Genomic DNA, 20755 nt, shown 5'->3' with positions numbered 1-20755 from the left:
CATGTATGATTTTTGAGCTGTTAGGAGTGGAATTGAAGAGAAAGGAGAAACAGTATTAACATAAAAAAGAATAAAAGATTGATTATTTAAAAGAGTATACAATCCAACTAATCCACCAAACCCAAAACAGAAGAAAGACTATATCCATGAATGGTAGAAAGTAAAGAAACATGTAGAAGGCATGAAAGCTAATGTTTCTGAGTGGTTTTCTGATACTTTGTCTTTATCCATTGGAGGCCAACGGAGGTGCCCTCCTTCAACTTCTTAACGCCATTCGATGCCACATGCTTCGTCTTCTCGAGAGCCTTGTTGTTGCTTTTCTTCTTGGATTCGTCGGAGCCACTGACTGGATCAGGCCCGTTATCCCACTGGTCAGCCCAAGATGTTCCATTGGATGCCATTTATGAGGTGTATGGTTGAGTTTTGGAAATGATGGAGAATTTGTGAAGCCTTGAATGCGTTTTTATAGGAGCAGCTGTAGTTGTAGAAGTTGGAAAGAAGAATCGACCAAATCCTTAAGGTGGATTATGCTTACGTTCTGACGTGGACTTTGGCACGCGTAACCGCTTCCGCAAGGAAACTCGTATTCCCATTGCTTCTCCGTTGGAACCTTCTACACCACCGTGAATTTGTCTAATTGTTTGCATTACGACGCGTGCGCTTACGTACGTTCACTTTTCTTAATCTCTTTAAAGTTTAAACAGAACCATTAAGATTTATAATTTTTTTAATAAGTTTGAATTGATAACGATGGTGACGTGATATTAGAAGGATCCAGGACCCCATCCTAGTGATGTCTTCCTTCAAATATTCCACTTCGTTATGAAAAGGAGAATGGAAAAAAATGTCCAAATAAAGGAGCCAGACATATTGTAGAATATAAAATAAAAAAAAGTTGAGATTTCTTGGCGTGTGGTTGAGTTGGTTTTTCACTTGGATTGATTCCGCGGTTTATGAATAGGAGCTGATGAGAAGGATTTATAAGAAAAAGTTAGGTGCTTCTTACACTTTATGCTTTTCAGCTTTTCTTTTTTATTCCTCCACTTCTACCTCAATATTCTATTATACACATGTTATGTTATGTTCTTAAAAAAAGAGTGTTTCAACTATGGTTTACTAATCTAGTTTTTACTTTCTAAATTTCGTTATCTGAAATTTGACAGTTCAATTCGAAATATGTTTTGTTGTTTAAAATTATATGTTCTTTTATGAAAGGAAAATATGCATTTGGGATAGTAAAATATGTAGTATCAAGTTTGAAATTTTCAAAGAACTTATTTGATAATAGCTTCATTGCTATGATTCTAGATTACATCGAAAGATTTTTTATCCCAATTTTAGATTAGATTATTCGTAAGCTACGTCTAGATCACCTAATTTCAAAAGTTAATTGGTCTATTTTGGACTATTTAACCAATCTAAATGGTGGCATGTTAATTTTAATTGAGCCTATTTGGGTAGATGTTTCTTATTTGGGATGACTACTTTAATGGATATATAAAGGATTGTTTTTAAGTTTGAATTTATCATTGTGTTATATTGTGGTAGATATAACAAACAAATAATAAAAAAAAAACATCTATTGTTAGATTGTCAAAGAGAACTGACAAATAGTACATGTATTACAAAAATAATTTTTAACTTGTTATTGGAATAAGGAAATATAATTATTTCTTTAAACAACTTGGAAGATTTGTGACCAATGATGGATGATGGATTGTGAAGTTGCTTTCTGAATATCATAATCAGAAATAGAAGTTCATTCATATATTAGAATATAATTAATATATCATTAGTATGTTTAATTATTTACCCTAAATCAACCTATCATAAATTATTTATCATGAAATCATATCTTAATTATAAATAATTCATGATAAATATTTAATTGAATCTAAAATAAATAATATTGTGTGATTGTGTCTAAATGTTTCTTTAACTTTTTTTTTCCTATTGACCTAATAATAAGTTCAAACATTGTAAGAGAAATCCTCTCCGTACCATAAATTTTTGATATTTTTATCTTTAAAAATTTGAAGCTAAAGGATTCTCATATCCTCTCGATGGTGAAGATCTTAATACCTTTTCAATAATATATTTTTAACAAACATATTTAAAAAAAAAAAAAATTCTTAAACAACACATCATGTCTTTGCATCTTCTTCATCCATATTCTCTTCATTTTCATTAATAACTGTACCGTCCCGATAAATGGGTAGGAATTAAGTCGACCAACCTAACTATCAGATATGACGTTAGCCTTTGTGTCTAGCAGGCTTGGCTCAAGGTTGGGGGACTGTGTACCGTTCCGATAAATGACTAGGAATTAAGCTGAGCTACCCAGGTCTCCATATCGACTGAGAGGCTCATCAGAGTCCGTCCAGATCACGCTATAAATGCTAAACGCAGTATTCCTGATTACACTATAAATGCTGACGCAATATTCATGATTACACTATAATATTTCCTGATTATATCACATAAATACCCTAATTTATTTGCCTAATATCCCTTCTTATATTACATAAATACTCTGATTATATTACATAAATGCTCCGATTATATTACATGATATTCAGATTTGATGTAAAGTTATCATAATATGACACATTGATGCCTCGAGGAGGAACCAGAGTCAAAAAGCCCATGAAGCTTATAAATAGACAACCACCCATAGGGAGTATCTAAACTTGCATCTTTGCAATATATTTCACCATATACACTATATTTCGCAGGTGAAGCCTTCCTCGTTCCCAGAAGATCGGTTTGCTAAATCTTGTAGGCAATTACTAGCATCTCATCCAGTTGGTCGGTCAAGCACAAGAAGAAAATCCGAAAAGAGCACATCCATAATCCAACCGATTTCGAGCTGACAAGAACAATAACATTATTGGGTCCTCCTCTGCTACCTATTGAGATAATAAGTATTTGACATTCATAAGTTGATAACCACTGCCCCTTTCGTAACCATAACAATCTACACAAATGAATAACTCTTATGAACAAAAGAATACACAAGAATGCATTTTTGAATTAAACAAGCTAATAATACATTTCAAAAATAAATTGAAACTTACTCCATGGAATTGTTTAATCCAAAAATAAATTCTAACTTACTCAATTTAGATAATTATAACATTGAAAATTAAATACTTATGAAATGTTCCTAATCGAAACATGTTTCGGGAGTACTTAATTCTGAACATGTCTCCATAACCTTAAATCTACTAAAATTTGTTTATATTCTTCACAATCTGAATCATATATAGAACACCCCATCCAAAATGTTTTTTTTTTTTTCTAAATTCGAAAATGCAGTGCCACGTAAAAGTGCAAAAACTTACCTCTTCCGCGATAGAGGAGAAAGCAGGGCGACAACAGTGACACTATCAAAATAAAACACAATGACAATGGCAATGAGAGAAACATTATATATTCATAATTGATTATGGATGTTTTCTTTTATTTATTTTTATTACAACAATATTAAATAATTAAAATATTAAAAATAGTAAATAAAATTATTAATAACAAATATCTTTTTTATTACGAAGTGGACACAGGAAGGATCACACCTTATACAAAAGGATTATAGTAGTTCCTTATTCCACTCGCGACTTACAAGAATACAATCACTGACCATTTTGGTATTTAACCGACCTCAACTATACCCTCTTGACCAGAACACAAGTTAATTGAGAAATTTACAAATTATTTACGAAGTCAGTAGTTATATTAAGCATAATTTTTTAAAAAGATTATTTTTAAAATAAAATAGTGTATTATACAACTAGATGAGTGGGACTGATTACACAACATTCACTAGGATAGGCTCAAAATAACTCTGATATCATATTATGAGGTGAGGTTTGCACCCACTTATATACTATGGAAGACTCTAATCTCTAGTCGTGGCCAAGACGATTACAAAAAGTGCAGACTTGTCTAGTAGAAGAAAACTTTTAGAATTTCCAAAACATACCATTATTCATCTACTAATCATATAAATGTCTAATTAAATAGATTTTCAATTAAATATACATGAAATAAAAGTCTATATAATTCATAACTATACAGAAAGAAATAAACCAACCTTTTAAAAACAAATATATATATATATATAGAAAACAAAATTCAGATTTTTTTTAGAGAGTCTAGCTTAAGCTAGAATTTGCTAGCTTGAGTTACTAACGTCTCTCGGCCTTTCTTGGACTTGTGGGAAGACCTGGCCGGTCCCTTGGACTTCTCGGTCCTGTCATCCCTCGGCAGCAACACCTCTAGGCTGCGGTGGCCCTTGCGCTCGGTCGCCTTCTGCCGATGCTTGTCAAGGACACTGACGATGATCGGTCATTCGTTAACCATGATTTCTGCAAAACAGAAAAATATGTTTATATTAAAAACACAGAATTTTGTAAACAAAAAGTTGTCGTTGTAGTATAGTGGTAAGTATTCCCGCCTGTCACGCGGGTGACCCGGGTTCGATCCCCGGCAACGGCGTCCTTTTATTTTTACTTTTTGTCTCCATTAGTCCCGCAAGGAGCCAGAGTGAGCAATCAAGAAATACTCTGCTTTTTGCTGGTTGCGCAAAACAGGTGACCACTAATGCTCGGGTCAATCAAGTGATGTCAGACAAGGTTTTCGTAAAACAGCTGGAAAAGGAACTGGCTAGATTGGATATTGAATTAAGGAACTCCACCCCAAATACCATCTTACTCAGGGAGAGAGAACTCCAGATTCAAAAGGTATATCTCAATTAATTAAAAGATAGTTTTGGAAAAACATTATTAAGTAATACAAAAATGGTTAAAATGTCCTTATAAGAAATAGCAACTCAATTAATTATAAAATATCTTAGTAAGTTAAATAATATAAAATAGTTAAAATTTGTTTACAATTAATTCATCAAACATTACTTTTCTCATAATTTAGTTATGAAAAAATATATACTTTAACACCTTTGAAAATAATACACCCACTTTATAACCCATTACAATAATATATTTCAAAATTTGAAGTTAAAAATAAATAAATAAATAAAATTAAAATATTATCATTTTGAGTTGTTAAGTGATTACATCTTATTTGATGAATGCCAAAATATCACCACCCGTCATGAAAGACTATTAAAAATATTACCACCCGTTATAATACAAAAATTGATTAGCACTATGATGGTAAAAAAATCATGCAATAACTTTTGTTAAGGATAAACGTGCAATTGATATGCTGATGTGCTTAATTAGATCTTCTAAAATTTAATTTATATAAAATAGAAGTACCTGAAAAGTATTTCAAATGTTAATTTAGAATCTAAAACTTGATTCAATAACATGACATCAACCTAATTATCAGGTTCAGAGTTTAAACAAATCCATCAATAAGACATGGCTGTCTTCAAAACTTCAAATCCATTGGTTATTCTCGAGACAATACAGCAATAACTGCCACACTTGCCTTATGTTTTGCAATTTGCACGAACTGGAAAACTATAGTTTCCTTAACACATTGACAAAGTAAATTCTAAAGAAATTTGGCAACGGATTATGGGAATTGAAAATGTGGAGATAAGGGAACCAGATGAACCAAATAGTCTTGGTTTCTTATAGGTGTATGTAAGAATAGTTTATTGAAATTTCAGTGATTTGTGTTCATCTCTGTACTTCTATAAGCTTTGTTTCAGTATTTGTGAGGTTCAGGTATTTGTTAAAGAGCCACCGAGAAGTGTTTAGAGCATCTCCCTTACTTTCCACTGGAAAAGTATTCCTACTCTTTTGCCATTCATTAGTAAGCTTTATCCACTCCCTTCTCCATTCAATTAGCTTGAAATCTTCACCTCTCTCTAAGCTTTCTCTTAAATATTTAAAATAAATAGCAGCTCTGGGGCCATAGTAATCATGCAGAAGCCCGCTCCAGTACTTGTTTCCTGAGTGAACAAGTTAAGTAACATTACTAAACATCACAGAGCTGTTAACTCATTCCTTTTCTCTGTTGGTTACCAAAGCAAAAGATAAACAAACCTGAACTTTATAAATCCTATCTGTAAGTGTAATCCTTTGTAGAAGTAATTATATGAAGACAAAAAAAATTATAAGTTCAAATAGTTCATGTATAAGTTAAAAATCAACTTTTGAATAAATAAATGACAATTCTATAAAATAAACTCACTTTAATTTAAGAAAGAGATTGTTCATGTTCTTTTTCTCTTACCTTGTACAATTTCTCAATTTCTAGGACATTTAAATACATTAAATTTGAATTGATAAAATTTTAAAATTGTTTTACTTTTTAAATGCTTTGTTTGATAAGCCAATTCAAATTTATTGAATTTTAATTTCCTTTAAAATTATTTAAATGTCAAACAATCTTAGTTAATGTTGGCTGAAAATTTTCTGTCAACATTTAAAAAAATTCAAACAAATTATTGGGTAAGAATAACATTCATTGATAATAATTATAAATATTGCCAGAAAAAATAATTATGTCAGATTTCAATCGAAAAATATTTAGTTCAAATATGTAAAAAGATATCCTCCCTATAAAATCTTAGTTAATATGGAACAAGAGATAATAATGATTTACAATAACAAAAATATTTCTAATAGCTTAAATAAAAAAAATCATTGTTATTAACATCAATAAAAAAATCCCTTGTTATGCTAACAATATGTCCATTTTAGTCACCTTCTCAAGCAAAATCAATTTGAGGAGAGAAAAAGAACACATAAATTTGAAAATATGAAAAATTTCAAATTTATAGGTGGAATTTGAAATTCTTTATTTTTAAGTAATTCAATTACTCAAATAATTCTAGAATTACAATTTTTGTTTTGAAATTTCTTACTCAAAACAACATATTTTGTTGTAAAGCATTTCAAATTCTCCATATAAATGAACTATCCTTTTAAAAATTTCCATCCAAACACATTGTTAAGTTTATTCAAAGATGGCATAATGTTGCTGCAGAAAAGGCTAACACATCCTCCCTAGTGAAACCAAGTTAAATATATAGCAAGTAATTAACTGTTATTCATACCATAGTCACGAAGCAGACTGGCTTCCTCCTTTGTGTTGTCAAACCACATGGTGATTTGCGTTCTAGCATTCCACTCAAACTATAAACATTTAGGTCACATCAATAGAAGAATAGAACAAGTGGATTTTCAATTTTTTGTGCCATTTAGACTAAATCAAACCTGTCTCTCCTGTTCTTCGTTCTGAGCTAGTTGTTTTGCACTTTCCAACCAAGGTCCCAGAAGAAACCCATCATGGCAAGCCAAGAGTGTGTCCAAATCTTCAACTAGGTCCAGAAATCTCTGGCTGAGAAGGGTCATTCCATGGACATCATGTGATTTATATGCCTCTATGACCTTAAAGAACAATTCATTTGCATATTTTGCCAAGACTTGTCTTGTCAGATCAACTAGGTCATACCTGGGTAAAGAATAAACATCATGGATCTGGATAATAAACCTCAGCTAAGGGCTGAAACAAGAGAAAGAATCCTAATACAACCCACTACTCTCTGTCTCACCTGTAAGTTTTACTTCTTGAAAGTTCATCTCCAATAGTTATAAATAACTCCAATGCATAAATTACTTCAGAAGTTGAATACCATAAATGTGGTCGATCAAATGGATCGGTTATTTCCTTGATAACTGTTCCTGAGGGCCTGTAATAGTGGTGAGACTGATCATACTGTACTGAAATTAAGGAAGGATCAACATCTGGGAATGCTACGATGACATCTCTGTTTTTGTCCTGTTCCCGTACACAAGAATATCTGGTCAAACTTTAATATGATCTATGCATGACTGTGTAGGACTAGAACTTATCATAAGTTGTACAATTAAGGTTGTCATTTATGAGCCAGTTGTTGGAATTATAAAAGAGCAAATAAACAAGCGAAAAATGTGACGTAGCATTTGTTTTCCTTCCTTATGAAGTGAACAAAAGACATTGTTCGGACACAATGACACTTATAATCAACAAAATGTGGGACACGGATGGATATATATATATATATATATATATATATATAATATAATATAATATAATATAATATAAATAAAAGATTTAAATTATTCATACAAAAATAGATCTAATTCATTAATTTAAAATTCAAAAAGTAAAAAGAGGAATAATTTAGTAAAAACATTCCGCCCACTTGTTGATCATTATCATTGAAGAGGACACCCTCTAACTCAAGTTCCTCTAAAGATAAATTTAAATAGAGAAGGAACAGCTCAAGAGTCGCGATGAAGAGAAAATGTAAACGAAAAATAGACGGATTGTTTGTGTAAAGGGAAAAATAGAAACTTACACAATAAGTTTCTGATTTTATAACTTCTAAAATGAAATAATCACTGTGTCTAACCTCATAACATTGTGTCAGAGAATGTTAGAGGAGAGGAGTGTTGAAGCCGAAAAAAAATTGTTAGAGAAAAATCCATCAGACCCTATCTATTTTGATTAAGTTCTATTAAATAATAAAGTATAAGACATGACTATGTTTTGTCTGTAAGATGCAAGTTTTACAATAGATCATGCAAGACACAGGTCCTTTGTCAGACAGAAGATACAACACATTTTCTCTTTGCTTTGTTTGATGAGCAAGTCTCATACGTCGATATGCATGCACACAGTGTTTCAAGCTAGCATTGTGCCTAATGAAAGTTTTATGAGCTTATTATGAGTTGCAGAGATGTTCTCATCTTCATGTCTACCAAGATCTCACAAACCCGAGTTAATATCAAAGATTTCTTGAAAGATGTGTGATAACACTTGATTTGTTCATGTTTTTATGGGGCTATTATATTTCCTCAGCATTTTTATCTTTCTTATTTTTTATATTTAGTGTAGATTTGTATTTTCTGTAGTAAATAAGAGATGTAACAAATCTTGTATAAAAACTGTATTTTCAGCTTGTATAGATTGTCTGATCAATCGATTCAATGATGATAACTATTTGAGTTGATATTTGTTGCAGTAGATTCCTGAACTTTGGAGCTTTAATGAAGATAATTGGACCATGAAGATTGGAAGTGTTGAACTAAAAGGAACAAATCTGCCGAAGCTGCTAAACAGAGGAAGCATTAGACGGTCTAAGAGGTGGAAGACAGTCTAGTGTAAGATTTCTATGTAATACAGATTTTCTTGGGCCCACTTTGGTGTAGTTGCTTAGGCCAATCCATTCAGGTTTTAGACAGGATTGTGTTCAAATAATACTTGGGTTGTTTTAGCTGAGTGGTTGAGGTCCAAATAATACTTGTTTTTTCACAGCATTAGTTTGCTTAGTGAAACTCAATTAGATGATTGGGAACCGGATGTAATATGTTGTTTACAGACGAACCAGTATAAAAATACCTTGCCTAAATCTTTCTCATCTCTTGTCTTCTTAAATTGCTTGTTATTAATCTTTATCAAAATTAAGAAGGAGAGTCTTGCCAAAGGACAAGTTTTGAAAAGAATTTTTGACAATGTCTGTCACACTTAAAGGTGCGTCAGATGATCTTCATCAAGTGATATCCTTAAGAAAGCTATACTATAAAGTCTGTTACTTATCAAACGAAGCTTTACGAAAAAGTTTCAAAATGTTTTGAAACACAATTGAACCCTCTCTTATTGTGTTTTGACCTATTTCACAAAAATGATATTAAATTTGATACTTTAGTCAAGTGTCTGAAACGTATTACACAAGTGTCATACATGTATCAATGTCTAACACGTATTAGACACGGGGACACCTCATTTAAGAGCCGTGCTTCATATAATGACAAACTGAAATGCAACACCATTGTTTTTGGTTAACCTATGTACATCATAAAAGGAAGAATGCATAAAGGGGAAGACAATATATGAAGATCGGTAGAAGTTGGAACAATCACTTAGAATGTCTTCTATTCCAAGATTAACTGGAAGAAAATATTAATCCAAGGGAGGTTATAATTATAAGTTTTGATCAAGTACTTACATAGGCTCCATCTGTGCAATTGTAAATGGTGTGATACAACACATTCCATCCCTCTTGTATTAAAGGAAGTGACTTCCCATATCGTCTAGTTGAATACATGTCAACCCATGCCTGAAAAAGAAACGATCATCACGTATTTCAATCTAAAAGCATTACCAAGTTCGTGAACACTGAAGATAGATATGAAATAAAAGAAGCTTTTTTCTATGTACCAGATGCATGGTTATAGGGAACAAAAGTAGATAGTTAATAATGGAAAAGAAAACATTTATAATATTGTAAACACAGAAGTCATATAATGCTTGTTTATTAGTATTTATTTATTGTCCCTCAACATCTTATAAAACAAATAGAAGAAAGTATGGCTTCAGTGGAAGGTGTGCAGTGTTTACAACTTCAGATATTAACAGAAGAGACCAAACACACTAGTAAAGGAGAAATGACAGAAATATGGTAAGCTAAATGGGTTCCTACCATTGTTGTATCAGAGCTCTAATGAACAACACATACATATAAGCATACTATACTGCTAGAACCAAATACCCCTATCACGTATGTCAAATAAAATTACCAAAAGGAATTGGACAAATATTGCCAAAGGAATATACTACATTTCTATATTGTTTCCTTGGTTACGCAGATTTTACTCATGGTTAAGGAAAAGATATAGCTATAGATCAAAATTATCTGCAACATGGGGTTCATAAATATTATGTTGTTCTGTAAACATGGAATTGCAGCATGGGAGGGGAGATAGAAGACAAGTTGGAATTACATATGAAGTCCAAAAATTACCTAGTAGAGGTGGATAATGAAATTGGTTTGGGAAAAAGTGTCTCCAGAATGAAACTTGGCAAACAATAAAAGTACATTTCACATTCAACAGAACTGGTCACCCACATTATGGGGAGTTCCTCAGGTTACATGGGATACTCCTAGCAGAATATAGGAAAACCATGAGTAAAATAAAGGCAACCTCTTTGCACCAAAGATTCTCTCATTTTACCTTAACATCAATTTTCTTTTGCTGAAATGCCATTTCAGACATCAAATCATAGACAATGGGATTCTGTTCAATACCTTCCATAGACATTCCAACTCCAACCTTCATTAAATCAAATAGGTAATGATAAGTATAAAAAGTTATCAGCAGAGTGACTTGTGAAAATAATTATAACATGTAATGCCTTGTTCAAATTCTGATGGGAGTTGGAAAGATAAGAGATGGAGAAGATATTTCTCATGCAGACTAAATTGAACGAGAAATGATTCAAATGACACTTTTCAACTCAAACCAAGTCTGAACAGTAAATTACACAGTAGATAGTAGATCTCAAAGAGATTATATTTGTGCATAGATACACCAACTTCAAAGTTCGAAAACGTAACACCAATTTTAAATGAAAAAGCTTAATTTTTTTTTCAAAATATGCTAAGAGTTTAGTGTTTATTACTTAGACTAAATTGAAAGATAAATAGAAATTGGTTTTTTTATTTTATATAAAATCGTAATCATATATACTACACCAAATTAATTTAACATTTTATTGTTGAGAAATATTCATATTAGTTATTGTTTTCTTTATCAATTTATCATCACTTCATTCATATAATTCACTAGTGAGAAACTAAATATAAAATTGAGTTGCCAATAAAAATGAATAACTTGCCATTGTTGAGTTAATACTTGTGCGTGCATCAATTGGCCCAGATGCTATCGCGTCTAATATCCCATACATCTCAATGTTTCCTGCAAAATTGTGCAGCATACACCTGTCATGCATAACACACCAAGTCAGTAATAAGAACATTACATAAATTTATTTATATATCAAATCAATAAGCAAATAAATATATCTATCTATCAAATAAATGGATTTCAAAGTTTTAATATCCTCATGCATAGTTATAGACAAAAGTTAGAACATGCCACAGTCAGAAATGACATTATTATTTTTATTTATAAATATAAAATGGAAAATGACTTTCCAGATGTAGGGAACTCCATAAAACTGTTCTGAGGTAACCCAAATGGGTTTTACTTCAGCAAATAGGTCAAGAACCACCAGCTTTCCAAGAGGAACAGAATGTAAAAGGGCCTGAAAACAAGAATCATATATGAATCCTAATTAAGTTAGAAGAATCAACCAGCGTGAACACGTAAATTCTAGAAAGCATTTATACTGACCAACAAATACATTTGTCCACATATATCTATGGATTATTCAGGCCGTTGTCTTATACAGGCACAGATGGAATGGAAGAAAAAGGAAAGTAGTTATAGTCTCTATGCATAATGGGGATTCAAGCAAATTTTAGTTGAGAAAACGAAGATAATTAAAATTCTTGCAAACGAAAAAAATAAACTAAGTCGGAAAAAATAGTTTGCATAGACAGATCTAGGACAGCTTTGTTTGTTTTAAGACTTGCAGTGAACACAAGCAATACAGTTCAGAGGTCAAATATTATGAATATAACCTTCATTTGAGGAGGTCTCCAAAAGGGATCATATGAAAACAGCCACCCCTGTATAAAAGAAGTAGGATCCATTAAAGAGTGTGATGGATGCATAAGTCTACTTGCATGAAAATCTAAGCTTATAAAAGTTAGCACTTAGCTGCATCAAATCAAGGCTAAACAATAACAAAAAAAAACTAATTTCTATTACCTGCATCAGCCAAACAGCGTCATCATCACCACTCTGCATTCCTTTAAAAGTTGCTGCACCTAATGATGAAATGTACTCTGGATCATCAATTGGTGGGGTGTTCTCGTCAAAAGTATCACTGTGATTAGTCCAAAATACTTTGTTAATGAATGAGGGTTTTCTTTATGAACAGCTTATAGTAAGATGGTGCATATGCATATAAATCACAATTCAAATACACTGGTAATTTTTAACTGACTAAATAGATATTTTAATGATAAAATCATGTCTTTAGAATTCTGTGTATTGAATCTGATTGTCTTCAACAAAAATATAAAAATAAACTTTTCCTGTAAAAAGTGTAAATAAGTTCCAAAAGTTGTTAATTGTGAGGGTTATAGTAATCGCATGGCCTCCTAGTAAAACTCAACCATTTAATGGTAAGAGTTTACATATTTCAAAATGTCATGTAAAAACCAACTAGCTATTCAAACATAACTTGATAGCATATTTATAATTATATTACACATTCTAACATTTATCAATGACAACTTCAGTTTGACATTTATCACAAACCCTCTTTTTCGAGATCTAAGTGTCTCCCAATTCCTTTGCAAATTCCCACACAAAGAATGACCCTCCTCTCAATCCCTTTGTCTATTTAGACACATCTTCAACTACTTGACCACTAACTGGACAATACCCAAACTGATTGATATGATCCTAAAAAGGAGACGAAATGTATTTTTGACTGTTACAATTTGAGTTTTAAAAATAATTGTTCGAAAATAGGAATAACTTGTTTTAGCTTGTTTTTCATATGGCCTTAGTGTTTATATAAGGAGCTAAGGGCCCTCATGTAATTCAACTTAGTTCATAATGTGAATTCATTGGAGAATTCTTCTCTTAGGTGGGCATATCCTAAGTGGTTTTCTTTTTCCTTCATTTAACTTATCCTTGGTGATACTCATTAGCTTATTCTTGGTGGTGCTTGAAGGTTGTCATCATTGCTTATCCTTTGTGGTGCTCTTTAGCTTATCATTGGTGGTGCTTTGGAGTGATTCAAAGTTCGAGAAGTATAGAGTGTTTTCTTTTCTCTACTTGTCTTGGGTTGAAACTCCTTATTTTGTGAGTTAGGTGACAAGTGGCTATTTTCCATAATGGAGTTGAATGACACAAGTTTTTTCCTAAATTTTAGCATTCTTGAGCTAGGTCACAAGTGACGAATCATTTCTTGTTTATATCATGGAGTTTGAGTGACGCAAGGAGTTCTACAATTCCTAGCATGTTCTTGAAGGTATTTTCTTGTAGTACTTTAATTTCATAGCTTCTGCAACACAAATCAAGATCACATTATTCAAGATTTTCTTCTAAGATTTATTCAAGAGACAAGGCTTGAGTTAGTTGGTCCGCAATCAACATAAACCCCTCAACTAACAGACCTGTCATATATCAATGCAAGAACTTGAGAATCAAGAACAGGGAAGTTCTGATAGCCATATGGTAGGATATAAGCTTGAAACTTCATGATATGCATAATTATCTAATAAGGATGCTACATAGACCTATGTTAGATCACTTAACTAATACCATTGCATGCCAGGAAGGACACATGCACAATATGTCAAGCTAAAAGAATGATGTTTCATAAATATTCCTTGTACCAAAATAAGCAATTGGAGCAAACATTTCAGCAATAAAAAGTTAATATACATATATATATATATATATATATATATATATATATATATATATTAAAATGTCAAGTAAAGAAAAAATTACCAGTTATATATGTGGCCGGTTCTTCCATACTCTGGGTGAAAAGAGAATCAAATATCACAAACAATTAAATTTGTATCTGGATATTTATTACAAAACAATTTTCCTTAACATTTTACTGTGCCAACAACTCTGCCCACAGTAAAAAATAAGCATTTAGACCACCTTGTAGTTGTTTCTCGATGAATGCTTTCCCAATCTCAATGAACAAAGGATCAGTTGCGTCAAGAAGATAGGTGCAGCACCATTTTAGGTCATTCTTTACAGAAAACCTATGGCACAACGAAAAAAGGTCAATAAATCTGAATGATTGATGCTTATGGATGTAGATATGATAGAAAATTAGATACAGTTGCAGGCTAAGATGACATTTTGTTATGCTTTATCATTAGCTCTAGGCCATGACATCTTTGTTATCACTTCAGGGTTCAGGCTTCATAAAAGTTCTTGAGTTTAATGTTCTAGATTAAGTTGCACGTATATATGTGATTGTGTGCCTCATTCTACAAAGCTCGGTTCCCTGTTTTTCTTCAGTTTGTTTACTGAGATTGGGGGTTGTTCAACATCACATTTGTGCTGCACTTTGCATCAACTATGGTTGCTGTACAAGACCGGGTATCAACAATATTGGGTAAAGAAAAATCATAGTCTGCTAGGATTTTAATACATTCATGATTCGTCTAAGCGATGGACAGTGAGTGTTAAAGCAATAGATATCTTTAATATTAGGCATTACCATTACCAACCTAGGAAAGTTGTCTATTATTTAGGGTGAAAGATGATATTTTTACATTTTGTAGGTTGGTTAATGTGCACAGGTGATAAACATACATTTTATCTGATTTTCATATTTTTTTGCAAAAGGACCTTTCCAGGGCCTTTTCCATGACACTTATCAACTTCCCAATATTCTTACAGAAATATCCTAATTCTATACTGAGAATTGAAAACATTGTCACTTAAATTCTTAGACCAGTGTGATTATTTCATAAATAGACTAATTACATTCAAGTTTAACTCAACACATACATAGTTGTACTCACCAATTTCCTAAGCGTGTTATTTTTGCTGATGGAAATATATATTTCAGCGCAGCAGGGACATTTCCAGAAAAAGCTGGCAGCACTGAAAATTAATTTTTCAGTATTTATAAATTTTACTTCCAGAGAAGAACTTAAACCAAAAGAACAATATTAATTTTCAATCCAGGGACATTCTGTGGTATGCATAAAGATCGACAATAATTTATTTCTGTTAGGTGGAGGAGTCAATAATAATAATGAGCTAATGGGTACCTGGTGTCATTCCAAGTTCATACATTCTGGCGAGAATTTTCTTCTGTAAGATTAATTGTTTATCAAACCAGCTCTGTGGCAGTGGTCCACCCCATCTGGAATTGCAATATCACTCAAAATAGTTACACATTTCAGTAAAACTATGACATCCTGATCCAGGAAAAATGACAATGAAAGTCAAGGCATAGAGAAAGGTTTTGCCAAAACCCTCAAACTTGAGAATTTTGCAATGAAACTGAAAGGTTTAAGCAATTACATATGCTTTATTCTAGTTTAACCTAAATTATTCCAATATTGAAAATTCACTTATCAACATTAAGCTACAAACATGTGAATTATTAAAGTGGAACAATAGGCTCGTGAATCCTTCTACTCACCCATGTAAATTCCCCATGCGTGACCATGCAAGAAATGCCGGACCTCCAAAGAAATCATCCAAATCAGACATGCTCATGTTAAATTTCTCCTGGAGGTTAAATATAAAGTCAGTTAGCTATCTAAGCAATACTTCAGGGATGATATGATAATTTCAATAAACAAATTACATAATTAAGGCCTAAATCAAGGTGTTCGTCTATATTTCATCATTAGCATCAAATGGTCAAAGAAGCTGACATCAATTTAGATGAAAAAGGTGATTATTTAGTCTTTTTTATGAGTTATGGCATCATTTTTAGTCCCTAAAAGTGTGTGCTTCAGTACAACGCCAATCCATCAAGCCCCTTCCTTCTAAGTTTCATGCATTGGAAAGTGGGATTCTCCTTCTAAAAGGCAGTGAACGAATTTACAAACACGATCTAAGCGTTTGGATTAAAGTTTGCAAACTAAGATTTGAATGAACTTTATATTGCAAACTGAATTTTCAAAAACAACCTTGACTGACATTATGTTGTTTTCACTAGAAACTTGGTTTCAAGTCAAATATAGGAGAAAACAAACTTTTGAGGGAAACCAAACACATTACTAAACTAAGTTTACTGGACAAAAACATAAGTTGAACAAGGCCAAACGGCAAACCAACCACAGCATATTGATCAACATTTTTAAAAATGGTAATTTCCATTTTTCAAAAACTAATGAAAGCAACCTCAAATCCTTAATGGCATATAACTCTGGTTTTTTCAAACTATAAACAATCCTTACAAAGACGCTAGAATGCGAAACCCATACAACGAACTGGTTTTAATGCAAATTGGTAAGAAAGCGACCTGGAACACTTTCTGCCAGATAGCCTCTTGTCCCGTAAACGCAAGCGGCAAGTTGACACCTTGCAGAGCCATCCAGTCAATTTCCTTTTCCCATCTTTCCCAGTCCCACCAAGCGAAGGAATCTTCCACACCCAGATAAAGAAATAACATGAGACCACATGAAAACGAAACAAAATCCTGTGACATCAAATTCCACACAAAGAAGTAGCTTACAGCTAGAAGTAACTGCATTTTGGTAATAGCTCCACGGAATAGGCCTCTGAACAGAGATCCCTGCGGAGTGGGGAATGCGCGGGAGAAAGCCCACATTGGGTAGGGAAAATAGCTGCGAGCCACCGGTTTTGTCCCATGATATGTGTGAACCGCACCAATGCTTCAGATACCAGTGCAGACCCGACACTATGTCCACTCCAGTTGTGCCTTCAATCCTATTTGGGGATTCAAAATCATCACAACAAGTTCCACTCCATCACTGTTAGCAGAAAAGCATTGCTGTTTTCAACGTTCTCTCGGAAAAATTCACGTTCACCACTCTTGAGAGAATAAATATTTTCAATCTAAATAAAAATCAATTGAAATTGAAATTATCTCTAATTTTCCAATTTTTTTCTCTGACAACAATTTTAATAATTTCATTTTTTGAGAAGACTATTTTATTAAGTATTAAGACTCGACCTTTTTAGTATAAAGACTTAGTTAAAAATTGGGTTGAAATTAAAAATTCTTCCCTTTAGTTATATTTTTATTTCAGTTTATTTTTTAAATTTTAAAGATTTTATTTTAATCTTTCACAGTGTACCTATTAAATCAACTTCATTTTTCTATTTGTTTTTCATTAACAGTGTCAAATCATAGTCATGATATGCGTCTTTGTGATGGACACCACTCACAATTTATCACACATTTTCACATTTGATAAATTTAATACAATAAATTGATAAAATTATTAATTTAATTTAATAAAATTATTTTGAATGATCAAAATTAAACTTTTTAAAGTGTGGGAACTAAACTAAAACAAACAAAATAAAAATAATTAGCCACATTTCTTTATTTCTCTAATTATCAAATACCTTTAGACACCAAGTATATTAGTCTATATTAATAAAATCTATATATGGATCTAAAGAAAGCATTTTCATATACATATTTTCTAACTTCAAAATAAAATCTATATATATAGTTTCTTAACTATATTTTTTCCATCTATATAATGCATAAGAAATTTTCATATTTTACTAATTTTTTGAAAAGTTAAAAAAAAAATAAAAAATAGTACTTTAAAAGAGAAAAGAGAATTAAGTTATGATTGTCCAGTGAGTAAGTTAGGCTATCTAACTACATGACCCATGTTTGCTCACAAGACATGGCGCCACCGATGATTTCAGACAACATAATAATTTGAAGTGTTCAAAAGAACAATGTAACACACAAAATTGTTCCAACCGACACCCTTGCTCACTTTGTTAAGAAAAACACAATAAACATACAGAATTTGAGGATCCCCTGGTGTCGCGAAAGAAGGATGGTTTTTGATAACGAAGCAATATTCACCACCGCATTGCTTCTGTTAATAACAAAACAGTAGAAAAAATAAATCAATAACTACTTCGGTTCGGTTAAGAATCAACGATAAGCTACAGCAGCAAGAAAATAATAGATATATATATATATATAATATAATATATTTTCCTTGGAGACGATCCGAAATTGGAAGCTAGAGGACTGAGAAGGCAACAAACGGAGGAGGACGCCGCGTGCGGCGGCTTCCTGGACGGAAGGAGGAGCCCTTTCGCGGTCTTGGATCTCAATAAGGCGGGAAATGGCGTTGACGCCGGTGGCTGCTGTGGATGAAGAAGGGATGGAGAAAATGAAGATGAGAAAAATGGCGGGAAATGGAAGGTTCATGATGGACTTGTGGGATTGAGAAGTGGTAACAGAGAAAGAAGAAAAGAAGAGACTCTGTACGGTGGAAGGAACTTCTTCCGTAACAGACAAGTTTTTAGTGTTTTTTTTTTTTTTAAGGCCGGCCTACACAGAAGTAGCTCATGTTTTGCCATGAAACGACAAGTTTTACGGTGGCAATTTTGTTTAGATAAGGATGCTTTTTTATTTTTATTGATTAAAATATTTAAATTTGAGTGAAGCAATGATAGAGCCCAAAAGATAATTAGGCTTGCATTTTCATTGATTGACATTTATTGAAAACATAACAAAATTTTAAACAATGATAAACAAATATTGAAAAAGTTAGAAAAGTGTTTAATAATTTTGACTACAAATAAAAATGTTAAAAAATTGTCATTAGTGCTCTTCTTCTTTGTGTCTTTTCCTTTTATCCCATTTTGGAGGTATGTAATAAAATAGTAATGTACATAAATTTGTGAGTTTAAATTTGGAATTGAAGGAGAGTGGTTGATTAGTCCAAGTCAGGGTTTTATCCCAACAACCTTAATGCAATAACGACTAATATAAAAAAAATCACAGGTGCTAAAAACTGAGTTTAGTCTATGACACGAAGTATCTTTTTAATTTAATATCCAAATACCAACATCCAATCATTATCAAGCTTAAGCGACAAAACATTAATTTCTAATTTTAAATAGGGTTTTATATTTAATTCCATCGGAAAAAAAAATAAAGGAGTTGGTTCACTCGGTTCTCTTTGTTGGTTTGTGCAGTGGTAGCGTTGGTGAATGAGGCCAGTGCTGGACTGTTTCTTCCTGCATAACAAATGTCCTTTTGCACCCTATCATTTTTGAAGAATATTGTTTTACTCTTTTTAAAACTGATTTTCGAATTTTTTTTCTATAATATTTTTTGAACATATTTTCCGAAACACATTTTATTAATTCAAAATATTATGAAAAAGATATTTTGAAATGATTTTTTATATTCTTTATTCTGAAAACACTTTTTCCTTATAGAACTTCTATTTCATAAATAATTTTTTTCTTACAGAACCCCTATTTCAGAATCACCCAAAACTGTGAAAGGATAATTTTAGTATTTCAAAAAAAATGTAAAGGTGCAGAAAGAAAAATGTAGAGGTACAGGGAGAAACTCCCTTAATTCTACTACTACTTTTACCGTGAGCTTTGTAACGCGCTTTGCGAGGGATTCCTTTTTGCACCCCTTTAGTTTCTTCATCATGTAGTCTAAAAAAAAAATAAAAGTGAATTTAAAACCTAATTGTATTTCATTTTCTCAGTTTTTTTCTTTCAATCGAGACTTTATATTACCTGCACTCTCTTTTGTTGTGTCTATGTTACCTCTATTACTGTTATCATTATTAATGTTGTTGTCATCGATTATCGTCATTAACTATATTGTCATTTCTGATGTGAAAGGTGTAAGATTTTCATTGATGATTTTGTTTTCAAGTTTTGCACACACTATGAATGACTTGATTTAGGATTTTTTTGAATTGTAGAATCCAAAAGTACTTCTAGATTTTGTAATCCAAAAATGTTTTTCGTTTAGTTAGCTTTCTATCATAATCCAAAACTTTTTTTTCATAACAAATTATACTCTTCATCAATATGCATCAATGAATATTTATTAATCATAAATAACAAAGTCATACAAAAATATTTATTACTTATTGTATTTCTTAAATGCATAACCTTATTTATCCAAGTCTTTCTAAACTTTTTCTTATATGGAATCAGTTATATGCATTGAAATATTCAATCAATAATGGTCATGACAAATAAACAACTTCAAAATGTTTGACACACATCACAAATGCATCACAATCCATTACACATCTCCATGCATCCATAATCACTTTCCAACTTTGCATAGAATTCATTAACATTTTACATTTACCTTAACATTTATACTGATGTAAAAT

The 20755-nt window shown here is 32.0% G+C and overlaps 1 protein-coding gene and 1 non-coding gene across 2 annotated transcripts; one reads left to right on the top strand and one right to left on the bottom strand.

Annotated features, from left to right (window-relative positions):
• Window positions 1-4425: 4425 nt before the first annotated feature.
• TRNAD-GUC (transfer RNA aspartic acid (anticodon GUC)) lies at window positions 4426-4497 on the top strand. Its single transcript has one exon. It is a non-coding gene; the product is annotated as a tRNA-Asp (tRNA).
• An 892-nt stretch (window positions 4498-5389) lies between these two features.
• Window positions 5390-18912, bottom strand: LOC137821162 (alpha-N-acetylglucosaminidase-like). Its single transcript, XM_068625630.1, has 19 exons — window positions 18594-18912; window positions 18390-18468; window positions 17113-17327; window positions 16900-17021; window positions 16069-16157; window positions 15692-15786; window positions 15440-15521; window positions 14562-14668; window positions 14400-14430; window positions 12639-12756; window positions 12449-12496; window positions 11961-12069; window positions 11641-11744; window positions 10977-11075; window positions 9971-10081; window positions 7532-7758; window positions 7194-7431; window positions 7034-7112; window positions 5390-5923 (listed from the first exon to the last, which is right to left on the bottom strand). The coding sequence occupies exons 1-19, from the start codon at window positions 18805-18807 to the stop codon at window positions 5649-5651; spliced, it is 2442 nt and encodes an 813-aa protein (XP_068481731.1). The 5' UTR covers window positions 18808-18912; the 3' UTR covers window positions 5390-5648.
• Between the last annotated feature and the right edge of the window lie 1843 nt (window positions 18913-20755).

This window comes from Phaseolus vulgaris, chromosome 9, assembly GCF_000499845.2.
Source record: "Phaseolus vulgaris cultivar G19833 chromosome 9, P. vulgaris v2.0, whole genome shotgun sequence".
Taxonomy (NCBI): Eukaryota; Viridiplantae; Streptophyta; class Magnoliopsida; order Fabales; family Fabaceae; genus Phaseolus; species Phaseolus vulgaris.
Note: the sequence above shows the minus strand (reverse complement) of the source record. Positions and strands in the feature narration are given on the sequence as shown.